The 27443-nt window shown below is 36.1% G+C and overlaps 1 protein-coding gene across 2 annotated transcripts in view; it reads left to right on the forward strand.

The window, feature by feature from the left end:
• The window catches only part of LOC133265318 (connector enhancer of kinase suppressor of ras 2-like), a 187726-nt gene that overhangs the window by 118575 nt on the left and 41708 nt on the right, over positions 1 to 27443 (forward strand). For both annotated transcript variants that reach the window (XM_061445698.1, XM_061445699.1), the window contains exons 9-13: positions 6035 to 6181; positions 16075 to 16208; positions 16839 to 17044; positions 21846 to 21931; positions 22506 to 22760. In XM_061445698.1, coding sequence (XP_061301682.1) covers positions 6035 to 6181; positions 16075 to 16208; positions 16839 to 17044; positions 21846 to 21931; positions 22506 to 22760 — 828 coding nt within the window. The remainder of the gene's footprint in view (positions 1 to 6034; positions 6182 to 16074; positions 16209 to 16838; positions 17045 to 21845; positions 21932 to 22505; positions 22761 to 27443) is intronic.

Genomic DNA, 27443 nt, shown 5'->3' on the forward strand with positions numbered 1-27443 from the left:
ATTGGAGGGGAGTTGGATCACACGACCTTTAAAGGTCCCTTCCAACCCAAACTGTTCCATGATTCTAAATACATGATCAGCAGACTAATAGCCGTTCATAGTGTTCATTGTCAGATTACATACTTTAAGTGTGTCAGGAGCCCTGGCACAGTGAAATAATTTCAGTACTTACTTATTTGCATTAAGCTATCTATCGAATTAATAGCCTCGGTATATGTTTGCTGAATTGTAAATTTGAGAGCTCATTTTAGATGGAGGTAGACCTCTAAATGTAGCGCCAGGTCACACCATATGTCTTTCAGCACACTGTGTGTTGTGAAATACAAGTAGGAAAAGGAATGACAAAATATGTCACAAGAATTACAACTTCTTCCCCCAAAAGATGTCATTCTGTTTCCAAACAGATTGTCACATGTTACTTATTCTCAGGCTTCTGCCTTTTAAAAAGGCTTATTAATGCATAACTTCCAGTAGCAGACACTGCATCTTCTTGTACTCTTGCAGTATTTCTCCATTAGTTAATGAAAAATACTATGCAGAATAATTGAAGAACATTTGGGTTTCCATCATCAAATATTGTTTGCAACAGTGAGGATATTAAGGAGTGAATTAACTACAGGTGTTAATAATGAACTTCCCATTCAGTGACAGAAAGTAGTCTTCTGATCTTCTTGCATATTTTTGTCTAATAATAATTTCTGATTTCCATGTTAATCAAGCCAATTCCCTAATGAGGCAAAAGTGAAATGTAGACTTCAAATATGAAAGGATAGTCTATTTCCTTAACAAAAAGTTGAGTTTACACAAGCCTTGTCTTTCTTTTTTTTGATGTAAATATGAGGAGAGGTCGTACTCTTGGGGTTCAAGTAAGTATCCAGATGGCTTTGGTTATGTATTTGAAGAGCCTTGAGGGGAAACATCTGTCCTGGTTCATGTAAGGGTTACTGCAGTCAAAGCAGAATTACTTGTTTTCAGGTGGTGTGCAGTATAGTATGTTGTAAATTTTTAGAAATAATTCTGTACAATTGATTTCCAGATTAAATGCCTAAAAGGGAAGTCTTAAATTCCTGTTTAGTTATAGCTCCGGATCCTAGGTAACATTAAAGCTGGTATATGGTGCGGTGAGTAGAATATGCACAAGTTTCACAAGCAAGGTGTAACCTGCCTTGCTTCTGTGAGGTGCAGTCTGTGTTTTTGTATTTCTTACGACTTTTTCATTCTTAAGAGCCCTGATAGATGCTTGTGGTTTGATAAGGCAGTGAAGGAACTGTGGAACTGTGCTTCTGCTTTATTCCCGGAATTTTCAGATAAAGGAATATAGTTATTCTATCCACTGCGCACTCCTAGTTCCATTATTTGAGATGTGTCTTCTACATTTGTACCATAACAAGTTTATAATGTGTTTGGAAGAAATTGGTGTGGAGATGATTAACTGTTGTGGTGGTTTTGACCACTGGAGTCCTTTGATAAGCACCAACATGTTCAACAGTCCACCTTATTTTTCAGTTCCTTATAATAGACAAAGATATCACTCACTTAAAGCCCATGAAGACATCCACAAACTCACCAGTTTGTGTTTTCTTCAGTCTTTTTTTGTGTGCCTGTAGCATTAAGGATTTTTTTGATTTTTTTGTATTACTTTGGTTTTTATACCCATCGTCACTGAGTCATCACAGGCCAGGTAGCCTTTATCTTAAAAGAGGAGGAAAGATGCTTGTCCAGCATGAACAGGGTTTGGGTTTATAAAAATGCCCAAATCCCTATTGCTGGTAGCATGCATTCCAAATCCAATCCATCCGTATCTACATGAGAAGGAACAAAGTCACTATATGGAAACTCTAAAGAAGATATTGGAGAACTAGGAAACAAACCAGTTCATTGTCAGTTCAGGAAAGTTAGTTGTATTTTTCTAAGCATATTAATTATGCTGTCCCAGCTACAAAATTATCAGGTTTAGGTATGCAAAATTCCTACAGCATTGTGGACATTTAAATCATACTTTTATGGTGAAGAAGTTTAGCATTGTAGGGAATAATATTTTCGGAACTATTATTTTTTTTAAGTTACTATAGTTTACAGTTTCCACTAATTCTCTAGCTTGTGCCATCAATGAAAAAACTAACAAATCCTTTAACTTAGAGAGTAGTACATGTTTTTTTCCCTGGAGTCCTTCTTTCCACACTGAGGACGTACAAATCAACAAAAAATATTGATAAGAGCAATTCCAAGTATAAACCACCAAAATCTTAAGCTTCTGCCTGGCTCTTACCATTTCCAGTGAATTGTGTTGCATTCTTCAAGGTTTCCTCCATATTCGGCATCTAAGCAAAACAAAGCTGAAGTTAAAAATCAGTTGGTTTAAGCTATTAAGTATCTACAAACTCTGTATCACTGTAGTAGCAGTTCTTATTGGTGGCACCTGACTGTCTTTTGTATGTTGAGTTATGAAGTAAGACTGCAGTAGGCATGTGGCTTTCCACATTCTAGGTGTTGTAGATTACAAAAAGATCAAAACTGGTGCAATGAATTTCAATATGCAAACATGTTTAGCAGAGAACAGTGCACCATGACTACAGCTTTACTGTGCTGTGCAAATAGGACATAATAATCTTCTAAATTTGTTGTTTTGAATGTAACGGGTATCATAATTGCTCTGATTTAATTTATTCAGGAAAATACAGAAGGTATCACATTAGTCTTTTTCCTTCATTAGTCTAATTTTAACATTAACTTTTATTACTGAGTGAAATATCTTAACCCATATTGTAGAATCTGATTAACAATGTGTGTGCTAAAAATCTTACAGGAGCAAAAAGCCCTTTTGCTGAATATATCTTAGAGTAGCTAGAAGCTAGTAATTGCTATTAGAAACTGATTCTTTAAGAATAAATGCCAAAATCTGTCTCAAGGACTGGTTTTAAAGCAGGACTTTTAATTCACTGTAATGACTTCTATTTTTTCAAAGATATTTTTAGTAATACAATTTATAATAACATGTCCAAACTCCTAAGAGCATTTTATCATCGCCTAGTAGTAATGACTGCAGACTGTTCTCTTATAGATCTTGGTATTTAATGGTTTTGTCATTAAGGTTCTTATTGGAATAATTTATCATTAACTTAATTATTTATCATTCTTTTCTAAAAGAAGCTCATGGAACTCTGAAGATTTCCGCATTCTTACAATTACATCCAAAAATTACATCAATCTTATAAAAATCAAAAATAGTTCATTTTTAATTCTATAATTGAGTAAGATAGATAGATAGATATAGCCTCTGCCACTTTATAAGCAAAGCACAAACTAGAAGGGTTTGTTTGGAATGCAAGTTGACAAGTTGTTTGGCTGTGGCCTGCTTGTAATTACAACCATTTTCTGGTTTCCCGTGGCCAGTGCATTTTTAGAAAGTGTTCGATCGAACAGCAACATTAAAACCAGTATACTAAAAAAAGCTAATAAAATCCTTTGCAGAATTACAGAATATACTGCAGTTCTTTCTGAGCCAAATGTTCATGCTGGGGAGCCTGACTTTGGCCCACTGTGAAGACAGGCTAGAGCCTTACAGTTTATATCTTAGCTTCCCTTCAGCCCTTATAAGAGGATTTTAATTTAAATCTCTTCAAGGTTACCTTTACTATTTTCCCTCCACCCTTGTGTGTAATTAGATGTTATCTTCCTCTAAGATAAAGTCATTGCAAACTATCCCTGTTACAGTGCAGTGATGTATGCTGACTTCTCTGGTTCTGAGCACCTAAGTCTTTTTTCATCTTCCCTTGTTTTTTGATAGCAGTGAGCATACACACTTAGGCCAGAAGGGCAAGTCTGATTAAAACATTATAGTGAAGTTCCACACACAGGTCAAACTAAAAAGCCTAGCAAATACAACTGCACTTAATGCTTGCATAATACAAGAGCAATAAAACAGCAGTACAGTTACAGTATTCCCTAAGGTTTTCATTCTTAAATGTTCACTCCCAGGCTGCTTCAGTTTGGCCTCAAGTAAGGTTGTGTTTGGAGAAGTGCTGTATGAACCCAGCATTCCAATTCCTATTTGTTACAGGTCTACTTGACACTAGGCTTAAGACTTGTGATAGTTATAACATTTATGACAGGTGTTTACTGTGGTCATTTATTAGTACTGTAAAAATCTGCCATGTTTGGAGCAGAAAATGGAGGTAAGAGTTTAATACAGGCACTTTTAGAGGTGCTGGGGGCTCAGCTTTTCTGTGAAAGAGACTGGCTTTTGAAAAAACATCCTGTGCATAGTGCTCTGTTTAGCAGAACCGTGCGTAGAGAACACCAGTCTTCAAATTAACACCTGACTCAAGTAATGTTTGATAAAGGATGCAATATTTAAAAGGGTAAGTGAAGAGTCTATCCTGCATCTATTCATTTTCCTTCCTGGCAAATCTGGAAATCACATATGAACTGGAGAAGATGTGAATAAGTAAAGCTAGCAATATTCTCCAAAACCTCTCTTTAAACATGCATGCCTTGCTTTTTCCTAGAGCTGAACGTGAACCAGTAACCTAATTGTCACTTGCAAGTGGTTACTTTTTCCAATAATTCCTTTCTAGTTAGGCTTGTTCTTGTAACTTGAGTTGCTTCAGCAAGATTCTTTGTGTACTGCCTGAAAATAATAAGATGAGAGTAAATGGAGGCAATAGTTTAGCCCTGGGCACCCAGAGCTAAGATTAGGTGTGAGTAACTAAGAGTCTTCTTTAGACATCATACCATTTTCCAGGTGCCAGTGGAAGAGAGACTAATTTCAAACTTTGTGATGTAGTTCTGGTCATCTAGATCAGGTTGTAAGTATATTGACCAAAACTTCAAGCTTTAGAAGTGAATGTTAGCAAATCCTATAAGTGTTGCAATGGATTTGTCTATCATTACTAATTTGGGTGCTGCAAAAGATTTACTATTTTTTTTTAGACTGTCATATTAAAGGAACTTCCTGTTGCTCAGGAAATTGTGCAGATCAACTTTAATGATAATTCCCTGTGGAGTGCTAAGCAGTAGGATTTTCTCATTTTATTCATAGCGAACAAACTAATGCATCAGTTGCATATAGAAAGGGCAAAAGGACTGCTGAGCGGAGCCAAATTTATTCTCTTTTTTAAACTCGTACAATTGCAGTAATTTCAATGCCGTAACATGGCAGATTGGCTGAGGTTTGGAAAAATGTGGATTTTTCCCAATTTCACTTTCAGTTCTGAATTTACATCTCTGACTGGTTTGATACCCTTTTTGTTGCCGTTTTCTGGTTCTCGTATGCCTGGGGAAATATGGATAGAAATTCAGCAGCACTTAAACGTGTAAGAAAGTACTTTTATCATTAACATCTTTATGTACTGTCATTTATATTATTTTTCAGTTTTAAAATCTCTTCAACCATTCAGGATAACATATTGTAAACATTTATTTTAAAAAAAAACCATAAAAATACATTTTCTGTTTTCACATATCAACAGTTCACAGTAAATTCATATTTAAATATTCAAGAAAATTAGGAAATATGTCTAAGTAGCTTTTTGTTAGCAGCACATATAAAATCCTTCCAGTACTAGCTATCTTCTTTCCTTATAGCTTTGTTTACAACTTACAGAAACTCAAATTACTCAGCTCTATCAAGGGGTCTATAGATAAATCAAATAAATGATCATTTCTCTTCAGTTAGGATCTTAAAGCTGTTACATATATGTTACATATGTTGCTATAGCATAGTTTGTCTTCCTCCTCAGCAGTGAGCTGTTTCAGTATCCAGGCTGAAATTATTTCATGACTCCTAGTCTTCATTTGACATAAAATGTATAATGATCTCACAGATTATTAAGAAGGAAATGGTGTTCATTGAGAGAAACTAAAAAAAAAATACAGTTTCAGCAGCATCATTTCAGTCCAACAGAAGTAATCAGACAGTTTATAAAAACTGCTTATGTCTGCAGAGCTGTAATAGACCTTTTTGGTTAATAGAAGACTTTCTTCACATTTAAACAGAAAGCTTACAAAATTCAATTATGGAATTTATCCGTAGGTTGGCTGGCAGTTAAAGAACCTAGTAAATGCGTTGTGGGAAGGCCCAAATGGAGTGATTTTAACCTTGAAAAAACGTCCTCAGAATACCCTGGTTTCTGCTCCTGCCCTTCTGAAGAATGTGAGGTGGAAACCTCTTGCACTTCAGGTAAGAAGGCTGCTGCAATGCTCATGTCATGGGAAAACCTTCACTCAAGAGAAAACACTAGAATTTTTACTTCCAGTGAAAGGGACAGGAGCCTCTAAAAAGTCCTAAATTCCTCCAAAGTAGGTGCTGAGATAAGTATGTGTGTCAATACTGCATGTGTCAATAAGGTTGTTTTGTTGGGAGCCACAGGAATTCACAGAAGAGAGAATGTTTGCAGACAATGCTACTGAAGAAGAAGGCTGCCTAAGGTTCTGTAGCTTGCTTTGACTGGCACTGGCAACGTTTCTCTCTGTTTCCATTATTTCACAGTCTGTCAAAAGTACTTGTTTGTAATCAGGTGTGTCAGACCTTTTAAATGTCAGGAAAAGTCTGCTTCTGTTCCACATCTCTCATCAAGCTTGAGTTTTTGGTAGCAGTGCTGATAGAACCTCTAATATTTCTTGCATGCTTCTTCCTTGAAAATCTGTTGTCAAAAAAATCAACTGTGAACATCACAGCTGGTTCTTCCTACAGCATCAACATGTAGGAAAAACTGACCATAAAAAGACTGAACCCAAAATGTCATTAAAGTTTTTGAGTAAGTTAGTAAGTGTGCATGTTTATCTTTAACACTGTATAACATTCTGTAATAACTTTATGCACTTTCATGAGGAGGGAGCTTCGGAGTGGCTTTGTTTGGATCACATAATGCATGAATGTGTTTCTGAATAATTTTTCAATTAATGAAACAGAGCAAACCCTTCAAGCTTAACCAGGCAAATTTCCTTCCTGCCTGGCACTTCCTGAATCTTTCATTACTCAAATTGCCTAAATCCCATACAGCGGCTTCACTCAACGAGTTTGTGTAATCCTTGCAGCGCAGGAGTGCTGACACTTGGATTTAGTGCCATCTTTTCTTTCTGTGTGGCTACCTCCGGGGGAGAGGAAAAGGGCATGGTGACACCCAGAGGAGAATCGGGACTGCTCGGGTTTTTCTGTCACAAGGGCACAGGAAAAACACTCTTTGCTCTATTGACATGCTCGTGAATCTACTCGTGTCCTGCGTTCAGCAGTAGCAGTCATTTTTCTCCTTCTTAGTAGCTGGTGCAGTGCTGTGGTTTTGACTTTCAGCCTGGGAGCAGTGCTGATAACACCGATGGTTTTAGTTGTTGCTCAGTAATGTTTACTCTGACCAAGGACTTTCTGAGTCTTATGATCTGCCAGGGAGGAGGGGACGCCAGGAGGAAGCAGAGACAGGACACCTGACCCAAACTGACCAAAGAGATATCCATACCACAGCACATCATGCCCACTATATAAACTGGAGGCAGTTACCCAGAAGGGCTGGATTACTGCTCAAGTTGGGCTGAGTATTGGTCAGCAGGTGGTGAGGTGTTGTATTCTCTTCTCTTGTTATTTCCCTTATCATTATTATTATTGGTGGTAGCAGCAGTGGTTTGTGTTATACCTTAGTTACTGGTCTGTTCTTACATCAACCTGTGTGAGTTTCATTCTTTTGATTCTCCTCCACATCCTTCCAGGAGCTGGGGGGGAGCAAGAAGGGGGGAGTGAGCAGGCAGCTGCGTGGTTCTGGGTCGCCAGCTGGGCTTAAACCACAACAGTTCTTTGTGGCGCCCAACGTGGGGCATGAAGGGTTGAGATAACGACAGATCTGACCAGAGTGTGTCTAATCGCATTTGTGATATAAGCATTTATTGTTTCAGAGTAATAGTCATCACAATGCTGATTTATTGGCTCTCAAAGTTGTTGCTCTTGATCTCAGAATTTCAGCATGTCATACCTTACTTACAGCTGGTATTTGCTGTGTTAGTGTTTATTGGCTGGAGGGCTTGGGCTAAGGTTCTTGTTTCACTGTACTTTATCATAATGACTTGTAATACAATAGACTCATTGATCATGAAACTGATCTGGCTTGCGTTCCCAGTGTGGTCACCACCTCTATACTTTGGGAGGTATATAACAGAAGTGTTTAGCAATTACACATCTTTTTTCCCCTCCTTGGATGGTCAACCTATGAAGGAGACATTTTCTTATGTTCCCAGCCCCCACCCCCACCAGATGATTTACAGCATCATTTGAGAGTTCTGAAGGTTTTGAATTGCCTTTGGGTACCCTTAAGACCTGCCTGCTGATTGTGATGGGGATCAGCATGTTGGCACATACGCAGAGTGTGTTTTACCCACAACCATTTCATCTGATCTCAAAAGTTAAGCAGAGTCGGGTTTGGGTCTTGTCTAGGGTTAGAAGACAATATAGGAGGACCAAGAGATTTTCCCCGAGGCTGGACAGTCATGAGTGGCAGGGTGTGTGGGACAGTACGGGCAAGTATCTAGGCCAGTGGGCCCCTCCAGTGCTTTGGAACTTCACCATGGAACAAGTGCAAAATCCAGAAAAACTAGTAAAACACTCAAATGAGGTGTGTTGTCATGCTGGTCATAGCAGAGAGGGACAAATCATGGCAACATACTGGGGCTTGGCCTATGATTACAAAGCCCTGCTCAACACTGTCCAGCACCTTCAAAAGGAAGAAAATGTCTCCGGATCCGATTGCAAAGCAACAGACAGCACAGCTACTCCAACTCCAAATACAGCAGCTACACCAACCCTAGTGACAAGTACAGCAGCTACTCAAACTCTGACTACAGCAGATAATGCAGCTGCTCCAGCTCAAGCACAGCACCTACACCAACCCCAGTGACAAGTACAGCAGCTGCCCAAACCCCAAGAACAGATACTGCAGCCACTCCAACCGCAGTGAGAATCACTGCAGCTAAACCAGAGGAACAATTCGTGCCAATACTGGTTGCCGCTGTACGCAAGGGGAAAAGCAAAAAAGAGGCAAGAAGGATGAAGAAAGGTGAAGAAACAATGCACTTACTACATGGGACAGCATCTGATCAGGAGTGATTATTATGTGAATCAGAGGAAGAAGAAGAGGCGACTTCTCGACCCCAGACCTCAACCAAGCTAAAAAATATGCAAAAATATTTTTACCCATCAACCAGGGGAGCACATCATCACCATGGTCTTGTCTGTCTCCAAATGCCCTTGCTCATGAGCCAGGGCCTCCAGCTCTGTCCAGACCAGCTCAGGCACCACCCAGTCTGGGAAGTCTGCCACCTCCCTCCTTGCCAGGACCAGACCAGAGACATCCTTCCACACCTTGCACCCTTTAGGATACTTAAAAAAGCCTTCCACTTTCACTGTCAGAATCTGCACCATGATTTTACACAGCCACTTAGGATCTAAAAATTATAGATCTCTCAGCTGCAGTGCTGGGACTTGAAAATAGTACACCTGGTTCATTCAGAAAGTGAATTGCATGAGGGAGCTCATTTTCATCCAGCTGTAACTGGCTTTCTTGTACCAGTTCCAGTAAGCATTTCTGATCGATCACAGGAAATTCAATTGGAACATTTTTACTTTCCAGCAAAATTCTCTTCTTCAGCTCCAGGTAGCTCAGGAATTAACTGACCAACCACTGATTGATCTCTGATCTTGAAGTGAAGACTCTCCTTTATTCTGATTTTCCAAAATCTGATTCTTCAGTAGCATTCACAAAGTGATAATCTTGGATTGCTGGGAAGCCTTGCTTATTCAACAGTTCTCTAGTAATTTTACTCATGCAGGCCTTACATTGTATTTCATCAGAAGCTTAAAGTGCTGTGACAGGTAGATCTTAGGAAACTTGCTCTTCTTTAAAAGGAATTTTTCCACATCTGAACGCTTTACAATTCCTTTAACTTCATATGAAGCCTCCAGGAGCAGCAAAATGGAAACTGCGTTTGCAACAGGGCTTCTGTAGAGATCCTCTCTTTATTACGTTAAAGAATCATCATTCACAAGCAGCACTAGTTCTGGAAGTTTTGTCAGTGTGAAAACAATGTGTACTGTATACATGGCACTTCCCATGAACCATAGAATCATAGAATAGTTAGGGTTGGAAAGGACCTTAAGATCAAGTTCCAAACCCCCTGCCATGGGCAGGGACACCTCCCACTAAACCATATCACCCAAGGCCTCATCCAACCTGGTCTTGAACACTGCCAGGGATGGAGCATTCACAACCTCCCTGGGCAGCCTCACCGGTGCCCTCCAGCACCTCACCACCCTAACAGGAAAGAATTTCCTCCTTATAAACTTCCCCTGTTTAAACATGCTGATCTTTACTGTGGTGGCCAGATAAGAGACAGTACACAAAGCTATTTTTGTGTAATTATCTACAGTTTCTATTTCTGTGATGTGTCCCCTCCTGATGACCCAGAACACAAGAGCCCATGAGGATAAAGGGTGCTTTAAGTGTCACATCACTAGAATATGTTTCTTCTGAATTGGAGAACAATGCATTGAAGAATTGAAAGAAAAAAATACATCATTTTGGAGAATCTAAAAAGCATTGCCAATGGTACTTCTTAACAGTAGATTTTGTAATATGTTGAAAACCAACTTTGGGTCATCTTGAGCATCTTTAGGTCTTCTTTAGCCTTCGTGCCACAGAGGCAAGCTCAAGTATTAGGACCTGGATGTATTTCAAGATACAAAGTTTGCTTTTGCCTGTTTTCTGCAGGTCTCACCTGGATCTGGTATTATTTGTTATTGTCATTAATGACTTGGAACTAGCATGATTAAATTTCAAGATGATACTAGAGCTTCTGTTTCCTGGACAGCTGACATAACAGCTTGATGCTGCTGGAAAGCAATGATCTCACTTCCCTCTCCCTGTTCTTGGCAGCAGAATGCCCTCGCCTTTGTTTGACTTTGGCATTTTTTAGACTGTAGATCAGTTTAATTTGTTGAATTTTTAGGAACGCTTCTGGGTTTATTTATTTGTTTTTATGGAGTTTTCTATCATTAATGGATTAAATTGGTTCTCACAGTGCAGACACTGTCAGAGGCTGTTGACAGAAATAAGCAGTATACATTCAGCATAGGCAGAAGGTTTTATACTGAGACAAAAGTAAGCAGCTGTATGAATGTAGGAGATGGAATGACCAGTTTAAGCAACAGTCTATAGAAAAAGAGGCCAGAAATAGTATTTCATAACTCCATTTAGTATGCAGTGGGAATTTTTTAAGAAAACGGTGTTTTCTATTCTTGCTCAAGGCACTCACAGGTGTTACTGGTATTCTTTCCACAATAATTATGTTTAAAATTGTACCACACAGTTAATTTATGAATTATTAATGATACACAATCTATGAATCCTTATAAAATTTATTTCTGCTCTCACAGTATTCCTTTGCTGCATATAGTTTCCCTTGATGCTTAATTAACAACAGCAGAATGTTAACATGTTTTGTGCTACAATTAGCTTTCAGTAAGGCATGTCAGTAGATACCATTTTCTCCTTTTGCCTCTAGTTGGCATTATGTGATATTAGGACACTCTTTTAATTTTAAAACTCTTTGATTACCTTCCCACTCGATATAAAATGGTTCTTCCATCTGCAATGGCAAATGCTGCTCTGTTTTTTATAAAAGTGAGCACACCAGCCACTTCAATCAAATAAAATACAACATTTATTGCATTTTTTCTTTTTATTTGCAGAATCTTTCAAAGTGGATTACTACTACTTGATCCAGATTATTGCACTTCTTATTATTTAACTTGAGAGATAGAATCTGTCAGCTGATATGACTAGTAAAGCTTATGTCAACAGTGACAATTTATTAGAAATGTATGTTATGTTCTGCATCTTTATAAGTACCTTCAGAATGATTCCAGCTAAACAGCTCATTTCAGATTTTGAAAACCATGTGAATTTGGAGAGTTCTTGCTTTGTACAAAGATAAATTCTACAGCATTATGAGAACAGACACTTGTAGAGTGAAAAAAGGAAAATAGCAGGTTTGGTGTATACCACTCAACTCAGTTTTCAGTTCATAGTTCAGGTACTGTACCCTTATAGAATTGCTTAGATGAATTCTGAAATTATGTGCTGCCCATATACTTTATTATATCAGTGAGAAAAAAAAAGGGCAAGGAGAATCTTGTAGCATAAAGAAAATGCAGCAAGTAATAAAGTTGTGTCCTGTTCTCTAAATGTCTTGAAGAGATGCCAAATCATCATTTCCTTTTCATCTTAATGCCACTAATGCTTTTATTGACTTCTGTCATAATAATAAATATTTCATTGTATCCTCTTGCTCTGAGGACAAAAATTATCATCTACACATAAAAAAAAAAAAAGTAAAGTTCATATTTCAAATTTCAAAATCCACAAGACTTGAAAGCACCATGAACGTACCTGCAATCTTACAGCACAGCTATACCAACTTACCAGTACGCAGGAAATGCTCCACAGTATTGAGAGTTCTGTTTCTTATTGTGAGTAGTATTTGTATTGTTGAACACTAATATTATTTTTTTATAGAAGCTTGTCTTATTAGTCAGCTGTATCACTGGCATGAATTAATCTATTCTGACAAAAATGACACGCTGTAGGAATGTATAGGGTGATACGCAGTTACAAAGCCCCATTTTCCCTTACCGCAGGCAACCCATGTAGAAGAGTGACACCTGTGTGTTTTCTGTGAATTCACCCATCAGGGGAATTCTGGGGATTGAGTTTATTCCTTCAAGGGAGAAAGCAGAGACTCAGTACCCCAACCTTAATCTTCATACCCCCTCAAAAGGTAAGGGATGTCCATATTCAAGCTTCCTGTTGCTGTACCACCAGGCTTTACCAGCTTCCTGCATCCTGTCCTCTTGGTTTTTGCAGGATATATGGGATCTTGTTTGTTGTTTTGAACAGCACTTTCAAAAGAGATACGATATTTAATTTCCCCCATATTTGCAAAGTTCCCTCAGAGTTACAGCAATGCATTTTGTTTCTGAAAGTGTCTGAAAATTTCCTCTTCGGCAGACAATTGCTTATTTCTGATAAGTGTTGAATTTACCATTTGTCTTTCCTTTTTATTATATTTCAGCAATGCTTAATTATTTTTCTAATAATTACCTATTCTCATGAAAAAATTTGAATAACAAGAGTAGATACCTAAAGTGTCACTTTTCAGAAGTCCCTTATTAATATGGTTTTCTTGCAATTTTTTTCATTTCTGCTTCTATTTGCACACACTTCTTAAACTCGTGTTTTAATAATATTGTAAGACCCCTGTGCTATTTTGCAGATACTTAAACCACTGAAATTCCATGTCTGATATCACAGACGTGCCTAGAGCTCAGAGTGCAGGTACACGTCTTTGCTACCTTCATTCTGAGCTCCAGATCATAGAACAACCAAATTAGTTGGAATAATCTGAGTGATAATAAAGGAGAAGAAACAGGGTGCTCTCTTCTATTTGTTAAAGATTCCCAGGCCAGCTGAGTGAAGATTTCTTGTCAGCAAGCAGCAGAATCACCCAATACGGTGTATTTGAAGTGGACACATCCTGTGAGAAAGTGATAGAAACAGGCCCTGTTCCAAAGACATAATGGCCCACAAATTCTTGGAAAGCATCAAGAGAGGTATTTTTCATACAGAATGTAGAGAACATAAACCCGAGAGGGAGAAGGCAGGATAAAACTTACTGAGAACAGTCACAAGTCAGTGTATTTTCTTAAAAACTTACAGCCCTTTTACATGGAAAGTGAACTCCAAGAACGCATATTTCTGTAAACTCAGCAGACAAGCTCTTACAGTACACCAATGGAAAAGGCAAGAAGAGCTGGGGTTTGTTTTATTGTGTTGAGTGGGGCCACTCTTTGACCGTTATTTTTCAAACATATTTATTGTGAAATTGAGGGATGGATGAATTATAGTAACATTCAAAAAACAAGAAGTATAATGCTTGTCTTCAGAAAGTGGAAATGTAAGAGCCAGAGAATTCTAAGTCGGTCACTTAGTATGCACAAACAGTTCATGAGCACTTGGAAGATAACAGATAAGTAAAATCAGTATGAATTTATTATGAAGAAATCATTAAACAGATTTAAAACTCTCATGTGAGCAGTTACCTGGCCTGGTGGATAGGACAGAACCTGTATATCTTACCCTGATATTAATACCTTTTCTTATGACATCCTCATAAGTATGGCATAGAGAATTCAGGACTAGATGGAATTGAGATTAAATAGGTGGAAAACTACTTGATGGTACCTTGCCTAGCGAATAGCTATTAATGGTTTGCTATGAAATAAATATATCCTTTAATATTCAATAGATATGTTGTACACCTGTTTTCCCAACACACTCCATGTTTTCCCAACACCCTGAAGGATCTGCTTACTAACTTTCTGACCCAAGAGGGCACTTGGTATTTAAAAATTGGAAAATTATAGTTTGAAAAACTAGAAAAAAGCTCTAAAAATGTAATGAAATGAAAGAGGGGCAAATGTAACTTATTCTTTGATTATTTCTACTTGGAAATAATGAACTGAAGTTTTAAAGAATGTAGCAATGGAATAATATGGCAATAATTCCAAATAATGTGAAAATTACAGTAAAGAAAAAGCTGAATGTCATCTTGGAAGGAGCTTGCCTTGCTGAGAGATATAAATAGGAATATGTACATCAGTTATTTCACTTGTGTTTCATATTCCTAATTTCTGGAGATATGAGAAAGTAAGTAGTGAATTATTCTTGTCTTTGCACATCACTTATTATCTATTTATATTGATAACATGAAAGAAACCTAAAATATTTGATTGGAGTGTAAGAGGCTTAACAATAAGCATAGCAGAGTATAATTTGTACCCCTATGCAAAATGTTAGTTTTGTGAAAAAGCATCCTTTTTTAGTATTTAATATTGCTTTTACTTTTTGAATCACACAAAAATAATGTCAGTGTTTTTCTTTGGAAGATAGAAAAATTTGTATTTAGAAAAATATTATAACTGGTCTTCATAGCTTTCATCCAATTTTTAGGGTCACTGTTTCCTTTCCACCTGTACAAAACTAGCTGTGTCTATTTCAGCACAATTTTGTAATTGAATGGGAATTATTAATATTCAAAATCTAGACAGTAATACTAAATAAAAATATTTTCTGTTTCTTTACTACAAACACAGACTGTACCTGTGTTGAAAAATATTCTTTGCATATATTTTTGTATCCTTCACAGAATATTTGGTTGTAGTCCTTATAGCCATTGACTTGAGCTTTCTTGGCATTTGAGCAAAAAACAGTGTTTAACTTTATTTAAAAATTAAAAATGCAGAAATCCCCAAAGACCCCCATACTTTTATATTATATTATATTATATTATATTATATTATATTATATTATATTATGTTATATTTTTAATATTTATTGTTATTATTTCAATATTTATTGATCACATTTATTACTTAGGTTACTTTTTATTTTATCGGTAGTCACAGCAGAACCTGTCTTTGTATCACAGTGGTACAATCATCACTGCTATGGATTCATAAAAAAAATAAGGAACAGTACATGACTATAAATTCTGCTTTCTTAAAAGAAATTTAGTTATTCTGTCCTTGTTAACAGTAAATCTTCTACTGAACCCAACATTCTGCTTCTGTATACTTTCATTCACTGTAAGTATTCCAGAGTTCTGTAATTATTTTTGTATTAATGGCATTTGATAGTGTCTGCCCTCCTTCCCCATGTAATTGATTTTCTGCATTGATTAAAAATCTTATTCTGATTCTGAGCCTCAGATTTTTCCCATGAGATGGCTTTTACAGTAATGTCAGTGGTCTTTTATTAGTTTCTTTCGTAACTAGTCTTGAACTCTGGTAAAACAGTATCTCAGCAAACATCTTTTTGGAAGAAAGTTCAGTTGAATTTGAAAAGAAGGATAATCCAAAAAAAGAGGTCAAGATTCCTGAAATGATTCACATTGACTCCATTGTGAAGAAATTTTAGCACAGAAAACATCACTAATTTATTCTTTCATGTGCCTTTTTTTTTTTCTTCCTTTTTACAGCCTGTAATTCCAACCAGTCCAACAAGCAGTTCTACAACACCAACGAGTACCATGGGCATATCCTCAAAAATGGAGAACTCCACACTCCAGGACGTTTTCATTCTGTCTCCTATGTCAGGACTTTATGGCCCCAGGTATTTACTTCCTAATTAATTTGAGGTTTTGAAAAGTAAAAGTTTACACTTGAATTTCACTGGATTAATATAAACCAGACAAAACAAAAAGCCCCAGAATGAAATTAATATTTATTAATATTAATAGTAACATTATTAAAATCAGTAGTAATTTATATTAAAATGGAATGTTTAGTAAACTTAAGCAGTGTATCATTATTTTGAGAGACTTAACTTTCATTTAGAGACACAAATTGAGCAAAACCTGTTTTTAGGCTGAAACCAAGAAAGATTTAAAGAAGTCTTTAATTGTTTAGTTTTATTTACCTTTATGTGATCACTTGAATCTTATTCTAGAGCATGCATTTCTGCAAGGGAACCCTTTGTCTCCTCATGTTATATCAATTCCTTGGGCTGCCTCTCAGGTACTAGAAAACTCCTGAATAACTATGTTTATCTTACAGGTAAAATGAAACCTAATGATGATTTCATGAATTTACATTTGTTGAATCACTTTTATGGAAGTTCTCACATAATAGCATTTCAATTATAGGACTTTTTATTTGTAGTGCCTGGGAGAGACAGTTTTATACTTTAGCTTTATCAGAAAGTGGTTACATTCTCCAGAATCTTCTGGTTTACTGTTTATAGGGATGAAATTGGAATAATGTCTTGTGATGACATCAGCAAATTTGGAAAGTCTGGGATGAAAGGCTCTGACTCTCCAAGCTATTTTCTGGAGCATGAAAGTGGGAAATACTACACCCTAATCGAGAGCGAAGGCCACCCTGTGGGCTCTGAGTATGAGAGAAGCAGAGCTACAGGAGTGCGGAGGAGAGAAAAAACACCCACTCATGGTAGGTTTGATTTCTTACATTTTTTAATTGACTGAATTTGGAGATTGTACTGTTGACACTGCAGTGCCTCAAATACCTGTCTTTTTCTGTTAGACCATGACCTGTTGGCTATGAGTAAAAAACAAAAGTTTATGTGAAGGAATGATTAGTATAATTACAAGCCAACATTCATGATCAGGGCTAAGTTGTTTATAGATTTATTCTGAAGTGCATACTTAAAATTTTGAATGCTACTTAAGTTCATATTATTTGTACTGCTAGCATCTTGCTTTACTCAATTTCATTCGCAAACTCTTGGAGATTATTTTAGTTGCAGTGTTGTGGCCTGCTAAACTTCAGTGGAGGGCCTGAAAAGACTTATTGGAGTATGAAAGAATCTGTAAGATGCAAGGCCCTCCAAAATTCAGTGCTGTATTAAGCTGATATAATTACATTAGTATCCTACAGTGCGTTTGTTAATACCAGAAATATATTTCCAAATCTTAGACTGGGGACTGCTTAAAACCTAAGATGCTATTAAAACAATAATTTACTGTGGGTTTATATGGAAATTTCTTGTGTATGTAAATTCATATGAGTGTACAGGTATATGTGTATGTACCTTGTATATGACTATACATATCCATATAAAATGTATTGCTGAAAATGAATTGACAGGGTTTTTTTTTGCTCATCTGTTAAAATCTATTTCCTTGGTTCTGGTGAATTTTGGAAGAGCACAATTGAAATATAACACTGTATTCTCCATATAGTTTCAGCAGTTTTATTTTAAGGCAGTAAGTTATTTTTCTGTAAAGTTTACCACTTTAACAGTTTTCTTTTACGAACTGTTATTACATCTGCTTCTGAAAATAGCATTACTTCTGAGCCAAGAAAGAACTTGTCCTGATCATAGCATTATGTATGGATAGGTGATATCTTTTAAGGTGTATATATATATATATATATATATATATATATATATATGTACGCAATGCCATCAGTACTTACTTCATTCACCTAAGAATGAAACTCAGAAAACGTTCTGAGACTCAGGTTTTTCCTTTCTCACATTTTGTTAAAAAAAAGAAAAAAAAGAAAAATAAAGAAAGTTCCTAATTTTTGTTGGTCTTTGATATCTAGGAAAGGGAAAACCTCTCACAAGCTCAGAGTAGTAAAGAAAAATGTGCCTGTGAAGAACCCAGGTAATAAAAACATGCTGCAGTTCAATTGAGATAATACCAAAGGCAGTTATAGTGAAAGATCCAATAACAGCTGAAATGGAATACACTTGGGGGGGAGGGGGAGAAAAATCTTTCAGCACTCCAGGCACTGATTCTGTTGGTCTGCCACAGAAGTGGTTGGTCTCGTGCAGGATTTGATACCATGTGTGTTATTAAATGTAGTTTCCCCTGCTTCTTTCAGTTGTTAGAGCCAAGCCAACGCGGCTTCTCATCCCTGTTCTCAGACTGAAGTGTTCTTACCACCATAAATGTCAGAAGAGTTAGAGCTGATGGCTCCAGATGCCAAAACAGGTTTTGGTATTTAAGCTGTACATTTTCCTCTGTCAGGATCTGTTTGCTGAGGTTTTCTTATTTTATGTGAGGTATCTATCTCATAATTTACATGGCTTACCTTAAGGTTTCAGCTGTATTACCTTTTGCCTAAGGTCAACTTATAAGCGGCAGTAAAGTAACCTCACCTGCTGTTTCAAGAGCTGAGAGGGTACAATCTAAAAAGCTGCAAGGGTATTTCAAATTATGTCAAAATGCATTGAACTGTCGCTGCTAGAGTGTGGTAATTCACCGTAGCTAGACTTTCCCGACAAAGGACATCCATCTTCCCAAGTTTTGTTTTGGCTTTGTTGTTCTACTAGATTGAAAGCAAGCTTATCTTATGTTTCCCAATTAGACTTTTGTCCTGTATTTGTGTTTTGATAACTACAGCTGGATTTACAGTAAAAAATGAAAAAATAGCAATTATAAAATGGACAGGATTGTGTATATACATTCACATACTGTGTTTTCAGAACAGGGAAGCTTTAATAAATCTTTGTGAGATATAGGATATTTTTAGTAACTAGTACAGCCATATACTTGATGCTTGAAGAAGCTGTAACATTGAAGAATAGGATTCCATCTTAAGACTAGTAATATTCAGTCTTTATCCACCTGATAAGTGACACCATTTTATAATAAAATTAGAAAGAAAGATAAGTCTTAACTGTGATTAAAATTGAAGCCAGGTGGATGTATTTGGCTTGCTTTCATAGAATCAGGCTGCACAATGACTTCAAATGTTGGGCACTGTGCCTGATCCCAGTAATATGCAAGATTTTTCTAGTGTTTCTGATGGACAGTTCTGATTTTCTGTAACCTTGAAAATCTAGAAGGAATTTTATTTTAAAGTCTCAAGAATATGCCTTTGTTTCAAAACCAATTGTTAAACCCAAATTTTTTAAACTACAGATTAATCTGTCAATTATATCAGACTTAAAATGAGATCTTTTTTTTCTACTTATGTGTAGTATTTGATTTTTTTTTACTTAAAGATATGCATCTGACCCTTCAAAGTGACGATATGTCTTTTGGGTGGAAAGACAGGATTTATGGTAGATCCAATTAACACCTATCCAATGCTGGAGCCAGATGGCCATGGGCAAAGTAAGGAAAATGAAAACTGAAGTTTTTGATGGTTGAGCAGACACTTTCAGTATTGCAAGGACTCACATAAACCACAGTTCAGAAAGATCCTGACATGGATCTAACAGAATTAAAGTGCTTATTAAAATCCACTCTCTGATGCAGCAGGTAGGTGGCAGGATACTCAGGCAGATGAGACAGTCCATATTGATGATATATGCAAAATCTAGGAAGGCAGATAAGTTCATTTTCTTGAACCATTTTTTTAAAGTTAAGCTTGTATTTATCATTGCTGCAGTGAATTTTTTGTCTTATCAAGAGTTATACTATAACATTAGTCCTACTCTAACACGCTATGGTATTTAGAGTTCTTGTGGCAAAGCATTGTCAAATTGTTTCTGGTTTATGTGTTAGAGGCAAAAACATCATAAGTAAGTTTGGAGGGTTTTTTTTGTTTTTGATTTGTACTGGTACTTGTGCAAAGTAATTTTGTATAGTTCTAAATGTCCAAGTTGCAATGTTAAAACTCTTGATAGGTTACTTACATTTGTTTGCAAAAGAACTTGGAAGCAAAATAAGCAATATGCAAAATCACTGGTTCCTTTGTTTGGCTTGTGTGTTTCCTTTCCTATATTTCTACTCTGATGTCAATTGTGCTGAGTTATCTAGCGTTTGTGTTACAAATCTCTCCAGAGCTCCAGACCTTACTTCTCTTTACAGAAATACTGCTAAATTTTATTACATTGATCATCATCTGTTATGTGCATTCTTATTTTCTCTCTTTTTTTTTTAAATTTATAATCTTCACTTGTTTCTCATTCTTTTCCATATTACTGATTCGTCCTTTTGTTTGATTTATTTCTTAAATTTGTATTGTTCTTCTAACGCCAAATTTGAGATTAGGAATTGAATAATACATTTGTAGTTAGTTTCAACTGTCAGGCAGATAGGGAAACATTTATTTACCATACAATTAGTTATACACTAACTATTATGGTATGAGTAGAAGTATAATATGGGAGTATCTCAGTACTTAAGGTGTGTTATCCCTTCCAGTTGCAGAAAACCATGTTACCCAGAAGGATACTTGTCTTATAAACCTGTTTGTTCTTAAATCCTTCCCAACATTTTGGTAGCTACAAACCTGTGTTTTGGAAGAATGGTGAATAAAACACTATATTGGCATGCAAATAAGCCACAGAAAATACTTTGTCACTCAAATCAACCTGGGAAAATTCATAATGGAAAACAAACACTTGTTCACATTTAAGTTCCATAATTATCCTAGAAACAGAACAGTAGCAAGCTACCTTAAAAAAATGTGTTCGAGTGCTCAATAAACACACAAAATCTAGTCAGCTGGTACATGGAAACATGAATCTTTGGCTTTATGGGTCAGACAGAACTTAACCCATAATGTAGAGGGTGTGTTTCTGTGTTTTGTGATAATAACGCACACTGACAAGGCCAGAGTGCTAATGCTTTATAGTAGGGTATGCAGTATTCCTCCTTTAATGGCCTGCTATTAATGTTCTACTGATACTATAGCAGGGAATGACTAGTGCCCATTTATATCTTACAGCCACAGAGCAATAAAAGTGTATTAATAAAACCCTTAATGTCTGAATCTTCTTTTTTTGTTGTTGTTGCTTTTGTTACCAAACTGCGCTCCATGTTTTCTTTTTAAGGCATTTAAAATTCATGCTCTTGAAATGAGATCCCCTCATTACTCACCATGTGGTTTTCCAGGCCAGAGAGGTTTTACTGTTTAATTGATACATACATAATATTCTATCTGTATTAACAGTCTTTCTAGTTTTACTAAAGCATATTAGTCCATTTAAAAACCGATTCTGTAATTATTCCAAAACATCTATTTAATGGGTGAGCAAGTTTTTACAGAACAGAGTTCAAAAGCATATTTGTAATCTACTTCCCATTTGCAAGGAATTTCACCAAAGTAGTGGTACTTTCCTTCAGATTGGTATGATGAAGAGGAGAATCCAGCATATATGGTGTTTAATTGATCCTGAATGCTACACCTATAATAATATACAGGTGCTGATAAAAAGGATTGCTCTGAAGGGTCATGTCATGACTGTAATTTATAAACATAATCTATACTGCCACTATTTTTAGTCTTCAAAAATTATAATGTTTTATCTTGGGATTGTTTCCAGGAGATTTAAGGCCTGTTTCTATGCCTACTGAGTACAGTTGGATAGGGGAGTCAAAAGAACAAAACATGTACAAGAGGGGAAGCAGAGGTGAGTATTTTTTTCTTTTTTTCTGTCCTATTCTCCAAGGTTTTTTTTCTTTGTTACCTAAGAAGCATGAAGATACCATTACAGGAAGCCAGTCTGCTTTTCTTGAGTACCACAGAGAACATAAAAGAACCTGTTTAGTATCTGGGCTTTTGTGTTTCTGCTAATTAAAAAGTTTGTATTAGTAGAAGGGATTTACTCTATCTAATTGTAGTATAAAAAAAAAGATAAACATCAAGGGGAAAAAAAAACTTATAAAATTCAGATATATGTTAACAGCAATCAGTTTTTAATCTTCACAGTTCTAGAAAACAGTAAGTGATGTTATAGATGTTATGTTCTTTGAGACAGGTTTCAATTAGTATGAATGAGTATTTGAAACAAGACTCTGCAATTGTACTCTCAATGTTCAGACCAGCAGTCCTAATTGAATAAGTTTCTATCGATTCCAGTGGGAATTATGAACTTTGCAAGAAGCATGGTGATAGCAAAGTTCTTTTTCTTTCCTTTTTCATTATTCTCTTTTTGTTTCCTCTTACTAATGTTTCTTTTTTCTTTTCTTTTCCTCCAACAACTGACTCTGAGAATTCACTCCTGCGGTATCTGAGTGATGACAAGATACTGGTTATCCAAGAAGAGCCTTTGACACAAAAAGACAACAAAAGGGACACAGGTCGTAGATCAAGAAAAAAGGGCAAACCCACAAGCAGTACAAATTACCCTATTAGTCCATCTGTATTGGCATCTACTATTAATATTAGGCTCGAACCTGGACAGCAAGATGTCTTGAATTTCTCACTGGCAGAAAACAATACAGTTCCACTTTATCATGTAAGTATATAAAAATCTTGCATAGATTATCAGGATCACAAAGTCACAGAAAAGGATTTCAGATCCAGAGAGAAAAGCAGTAGTTCATTTTTTAAGATGAATGAGAAAATTATGCAAGTCTGCAGAAAACTGAACGTTATTCATAAGATGGTAGATGAATCAACTGGCTTTAGGTAATCTCTGGAAGAGTGATGATTGTCTGTTGACTCACCTGTCTTCTGAAGAAAGGGATATGAGTCATATGGGGTAAGATGCTAATTGCACTCTTTAAATAATGATAGTTATTGGTTAAGTTCCCAGGCTCATTGTCTATTTATTTCTCATCACCAGTAGTAACAGAAATTTCAATAGAAATATTATCTTAAATGTCTGCAACAAATACACACTTTTATATTATTTTTTTTCAACTGTAAGTCACTGTCACTAGGAGCAGCTCTTCATTCTGTGGCTTTCGTTGCATATTAATATGAATGCAACTATTTGAAATAGGCAAGATAAATTAGTAATATGATATTGTAGGATAGCACAATAAATATGAAACTAATGACATAATACATCAAATGTGAAGGGTCTGAAGGAAATACAGAAAGCCGGAAAAAAGGAGATAATGTTACCTGTAGTGGTTGGTCTACCCAAGAAGTCAGCGCAGTACCTCTTTCATAAACTCTACTACAATGTGTAGTAATTACAGAGGTGGACACATGTAAAATGACTATTCATTGACTGAGAGAGTGGTATAAATTCTTTTATCACCATACATGTTTTGAACATTAGAAACAGACCTTTGCAGTCCTTCAGCAGATAGTCATAGGAATCGGAATATCTCAGGCACTTGTCAACTGCCTTATAAATATACAAGAGGAACTGTGTCAGCAACTCTTGTGTATTTGTTGACTCAGGTTTTGTGGGTTCTTGCCAGTACAGAATCATTCGTATTCGCATCTGTCCACTTTGAATACTGAAAGAATTCTGAAAAGAGAAGCAAAACACTGTTTGGCATATCTGTCCTGAAAGATATCTACCCAGAATGAAAATGTTAAATATCAAAGAATATTTAATGGCTTTTTGGTAACAAAAAGGAAGATAAAAATAACAGATAGGTGTGTTCCTGAATTAAAATTTAGGTTTTAGGTAGATCATCTCACATCTAAAGGTGTTACTGGGACTTTCATAGGCACATTAATTTATTTATTTAGATAATGAGATTTTATTTTATCAAGAATTCAGTCTACAGCAAGATTAAGGTTAATAAAAAGAAGATACTTCTAAACATTAGCAAACCAAGTCACTATAAACCAGCGTTTGTTACTTTCATATTAAAAATAAAGAAATAATAAGAAGAACTTGTCTGAAGTCACCTTACCTTTTCCTTGCTCTTCTGCTCTGTGTTTTGTCTTTTCACAGCTGCCTGGAGGCAGTACTATCAGATGACAAAACTGATTTCGTTTTTTTTTTTGGTTGGTTGTTTTTTTTTATGGAAGTCAAAACTGCAGAACTGTTATAATCAAATTTCCATTATTTCCTCTACACTTAATACATGCCCAGAACAACTTTGGGATAGAGATAAAAATTTAAGCCTACCTAAATGCTTTGAAAAATGGAGATGATAATGCTAAACAGGATCTTAGTCATCTTTAGTAAAGGGAAGGTGATTGATTGTGTCTTTTAAGCCAACAAGAATGGCATGATGGAAGGAGGAACTGAGATACACAGCATCGCTTAGCCATTGCTTTATTTTCTAAGCACTTACATAAATACATACACACACAAAAAAGGCACTCACTTAACAGTAGTTTAAATTACCAGACACAGACGTAAGAAGTTTTACAAAATGGGTAATTGCATAGATTCACCACTAGATTAATGCTTTGGAAAGAATGTTGATTTGGAACCTAAAATTAAACAATTAGGCTGATTTCATAAGTTGCTGTGAGGATGCAGAGTTACTATATAAAATGGATATTTAGGTAATGCAACATTGGCAGTATGCCCAGGATATAAAATGATGCATAAAGCTATGTTGCAGTAAAATATCACTGTCAAGAAACACTGCCCCTTTCAGGATATATTTATAATGCTAATTTAATTGATACGCAATTCTGTGACTCATGTCACAGAATTTGAGGAGAGTCAATTACAATTAACAAGGCTATTATGGTTAATTATTAATCAATAAAGTATTTCTTAGAACATGACTTCCGATGTTTACTATGCTTCCCTTCTGAAGAGACATTGTTTACCAGATTAAGCTAAACAATGAGGTATATGTAAATACCACAAAAGTATATCCATTAGAGACTGTTGAAATGCACTGTTGGGCTTGACTCTGGGCTTGCTAGAAAAGAGTTAAAATCTGGATGTGTTTTTATTTTCTATTGACAAGAGGTCATTCTGAAGAATATTAGCTCATCAAGTTCATACTCCAGACCCAGTCTGAAAATCTACATGGTGTTCAACTGTGTGGTTTTACTGCCTTAGAATCTGCACTAGTTTCTGAAACTCTGAAATTGAATTTACTGGTTACTACATTAAATTCTCAAGCAAGATAATGATCTCTTTTCTGGTTTTACTTGGCAGTAAATGTTCTGGGCTTATTATCTACTAAGTAATTGGATATTTTGTTTTGTAGTGTCATATATTAAGAAATTGGATTGTAAACTATTGAATCTTCTAATTTTTTTGTGAATTAGAATTCGATATGTAGAAGGGACTTAATTTTTAATTAATTTTAAGATAAATTTTTTCACTTCAATATTCCCTGTGCAGTATAACAGAAATAACGACTGCTTCAAGGTAGTCATTGAGAATATTATGGCAGGAGTCCCTTTTTATTTTAAAGGTAACTTGAAGCATTATAATAGTTCAGGGTTAGTCATTGTTTCACAGCATTTGCTTAATTTGCTTTTTATTTTCTTCCTGCTGACCCCAGGAAGTTGGTAATGCATGCCTTTTAGCACAAAGTGATGTAAATGCTATTTAACTGTTCTGGAGCTGCAGAAGTCAGCATGACAAACAACATAAAATTTAATGGCTCATGCTGAGACCTAAAATGTGTCCAAAACCAATGTAGATCTGTTTTTCCTGCAATGCTGCATGCTGGGATGGGCCAGATGTTCCAGATGCCTCTTCTGGTGATAGGCAGCCTGAGTGCTATAACAACTAAGTCTGGGAGAATCTATGTATTCAGTTCCATACGACTGAAGGAGGAGTCTCTTACTGCCAATTTTGTAGGAAGGAAAAGTCCTCATATTTTATTTCTTCTTTCCTGGTCCTGCAGGGAGAAACAAAACTGCACTGTCAAGGATGAGAATTACTTTCTTCACAGTTTTATTTCCTTTCTGAATTGCTGAATAAAGTCTACCTTTGCTTTTAATTTAAATCTCTGTAATATTGAAAACTTCTTTCCCTACCTTGCAATTATGTTGAGAAATCACTGTGAGAATGATTATATCGAATCTAGCTGCTCAGAGAAGCTAATATAAGTCTATCTAGCTTCTGTAGCTTCACACCAATTCTGTCCAGTTGTATTGATTTTAAAATAAGATTTTGCATATGTGCTGTACTATAACTGTGCACATGACGAGTATCTAGGATCCTTCAGTAGCAATATCCAATAACATATTTCTTCACAGTTCTGTTCAGAAATGATTCTCTAAAGTATACTCTTCAATGATCTATAAACAGTTCAAAAGGGAAAAGGCATTTTACAGTACAAAGGAAAACAAAGGGAAATAAAACGTTAAAAAATATTCTTTTTTATTAATACTGTCAATGGCCTGTAGATTTCCACATTCATTCAGTAATTCTGAACTTTACAATCAACCTGAATCCAGGAAAAAAGGCCTAAAACAGTGTTAGTCTAGAACTATGGTTGTCCTTTATTTCTGTAAAAAACACCTACTTGCAATAAGAAGCAAGAAGGCAGTTGGATCTGAGTTAGGATTTAGCGCTGAGCAACTAATTCCACAACGGAAGTTCTGTCATGCTGAAAAGTTTTGCCTTTGATCTCCACTCCACTAATGAAGAGAAATCACCATTCAGTCTGAGCTTCTGGTACCCTTTACCCCCTGTGCATAATGCAAAATGAAAACCATGTATGGATTCTCTACGTTAGACCAAATTTAGGTCATGGATCTGCACAACACAAACCAGCTTTGTTTCAGGTAGACCTTTTTGGATAAAGAAGCAATTTAGTAAAATGGTTGAGCTTACTCCTGAAATAATATACTGTCTTGCAACCAAGCATCATGTGTGCACCTATCTCTGTAGAGCATTTGTGAAGCTCAGCTGAGGTTTGAGCATTCGTTCATAAATATTAGCCATAACTGATACTATTACTCCCATAATCTCAACATATATAATCCAGAGGAATGATAATATGCAAACTCATAACACAAATATCATCTCCCACTGTTGCTGACAAAATGATCAGTACATGGGAAGCCAGCTGTTGTACTTTGAAGACTCTCCTCCGAGTTTTTCTCCCTCACTAGTTCAAGCATTGGTTCCTGCCATTTACCTCTTCTCAGCAGGCTTCCTATGTTCCTCACCAAGAGAATGAGGATGGGGCTTTGGAGGATGAAGGAAAGCATTGCATGAGGCCAGTCCTGAATAGGACAGGTCACAGGCAGCCTGTCCCTAGAGGAACGGAGAAAGTGAGAAAAAGGAAGGGGAAAGAATTGA

The sequence above is a fragment of the Pezoporus flaviventris genome, unplaced genomic scaffold (genome assembly GCF_033815535.1).
Source record: "Pezoporus flaviventris isolate CSIRO_AGI_PZ_B2104156 unplaced genomic scaffold, CSIRO_AGI_Pfla_v1 ptg000005l, whole genome shotgun sequence".
NCBI lineage: Eukaryota > Metazoa > Chordata > Aves > Psittaciformes > Psittacidae > Pezoporus > Pezoporus flaviventris.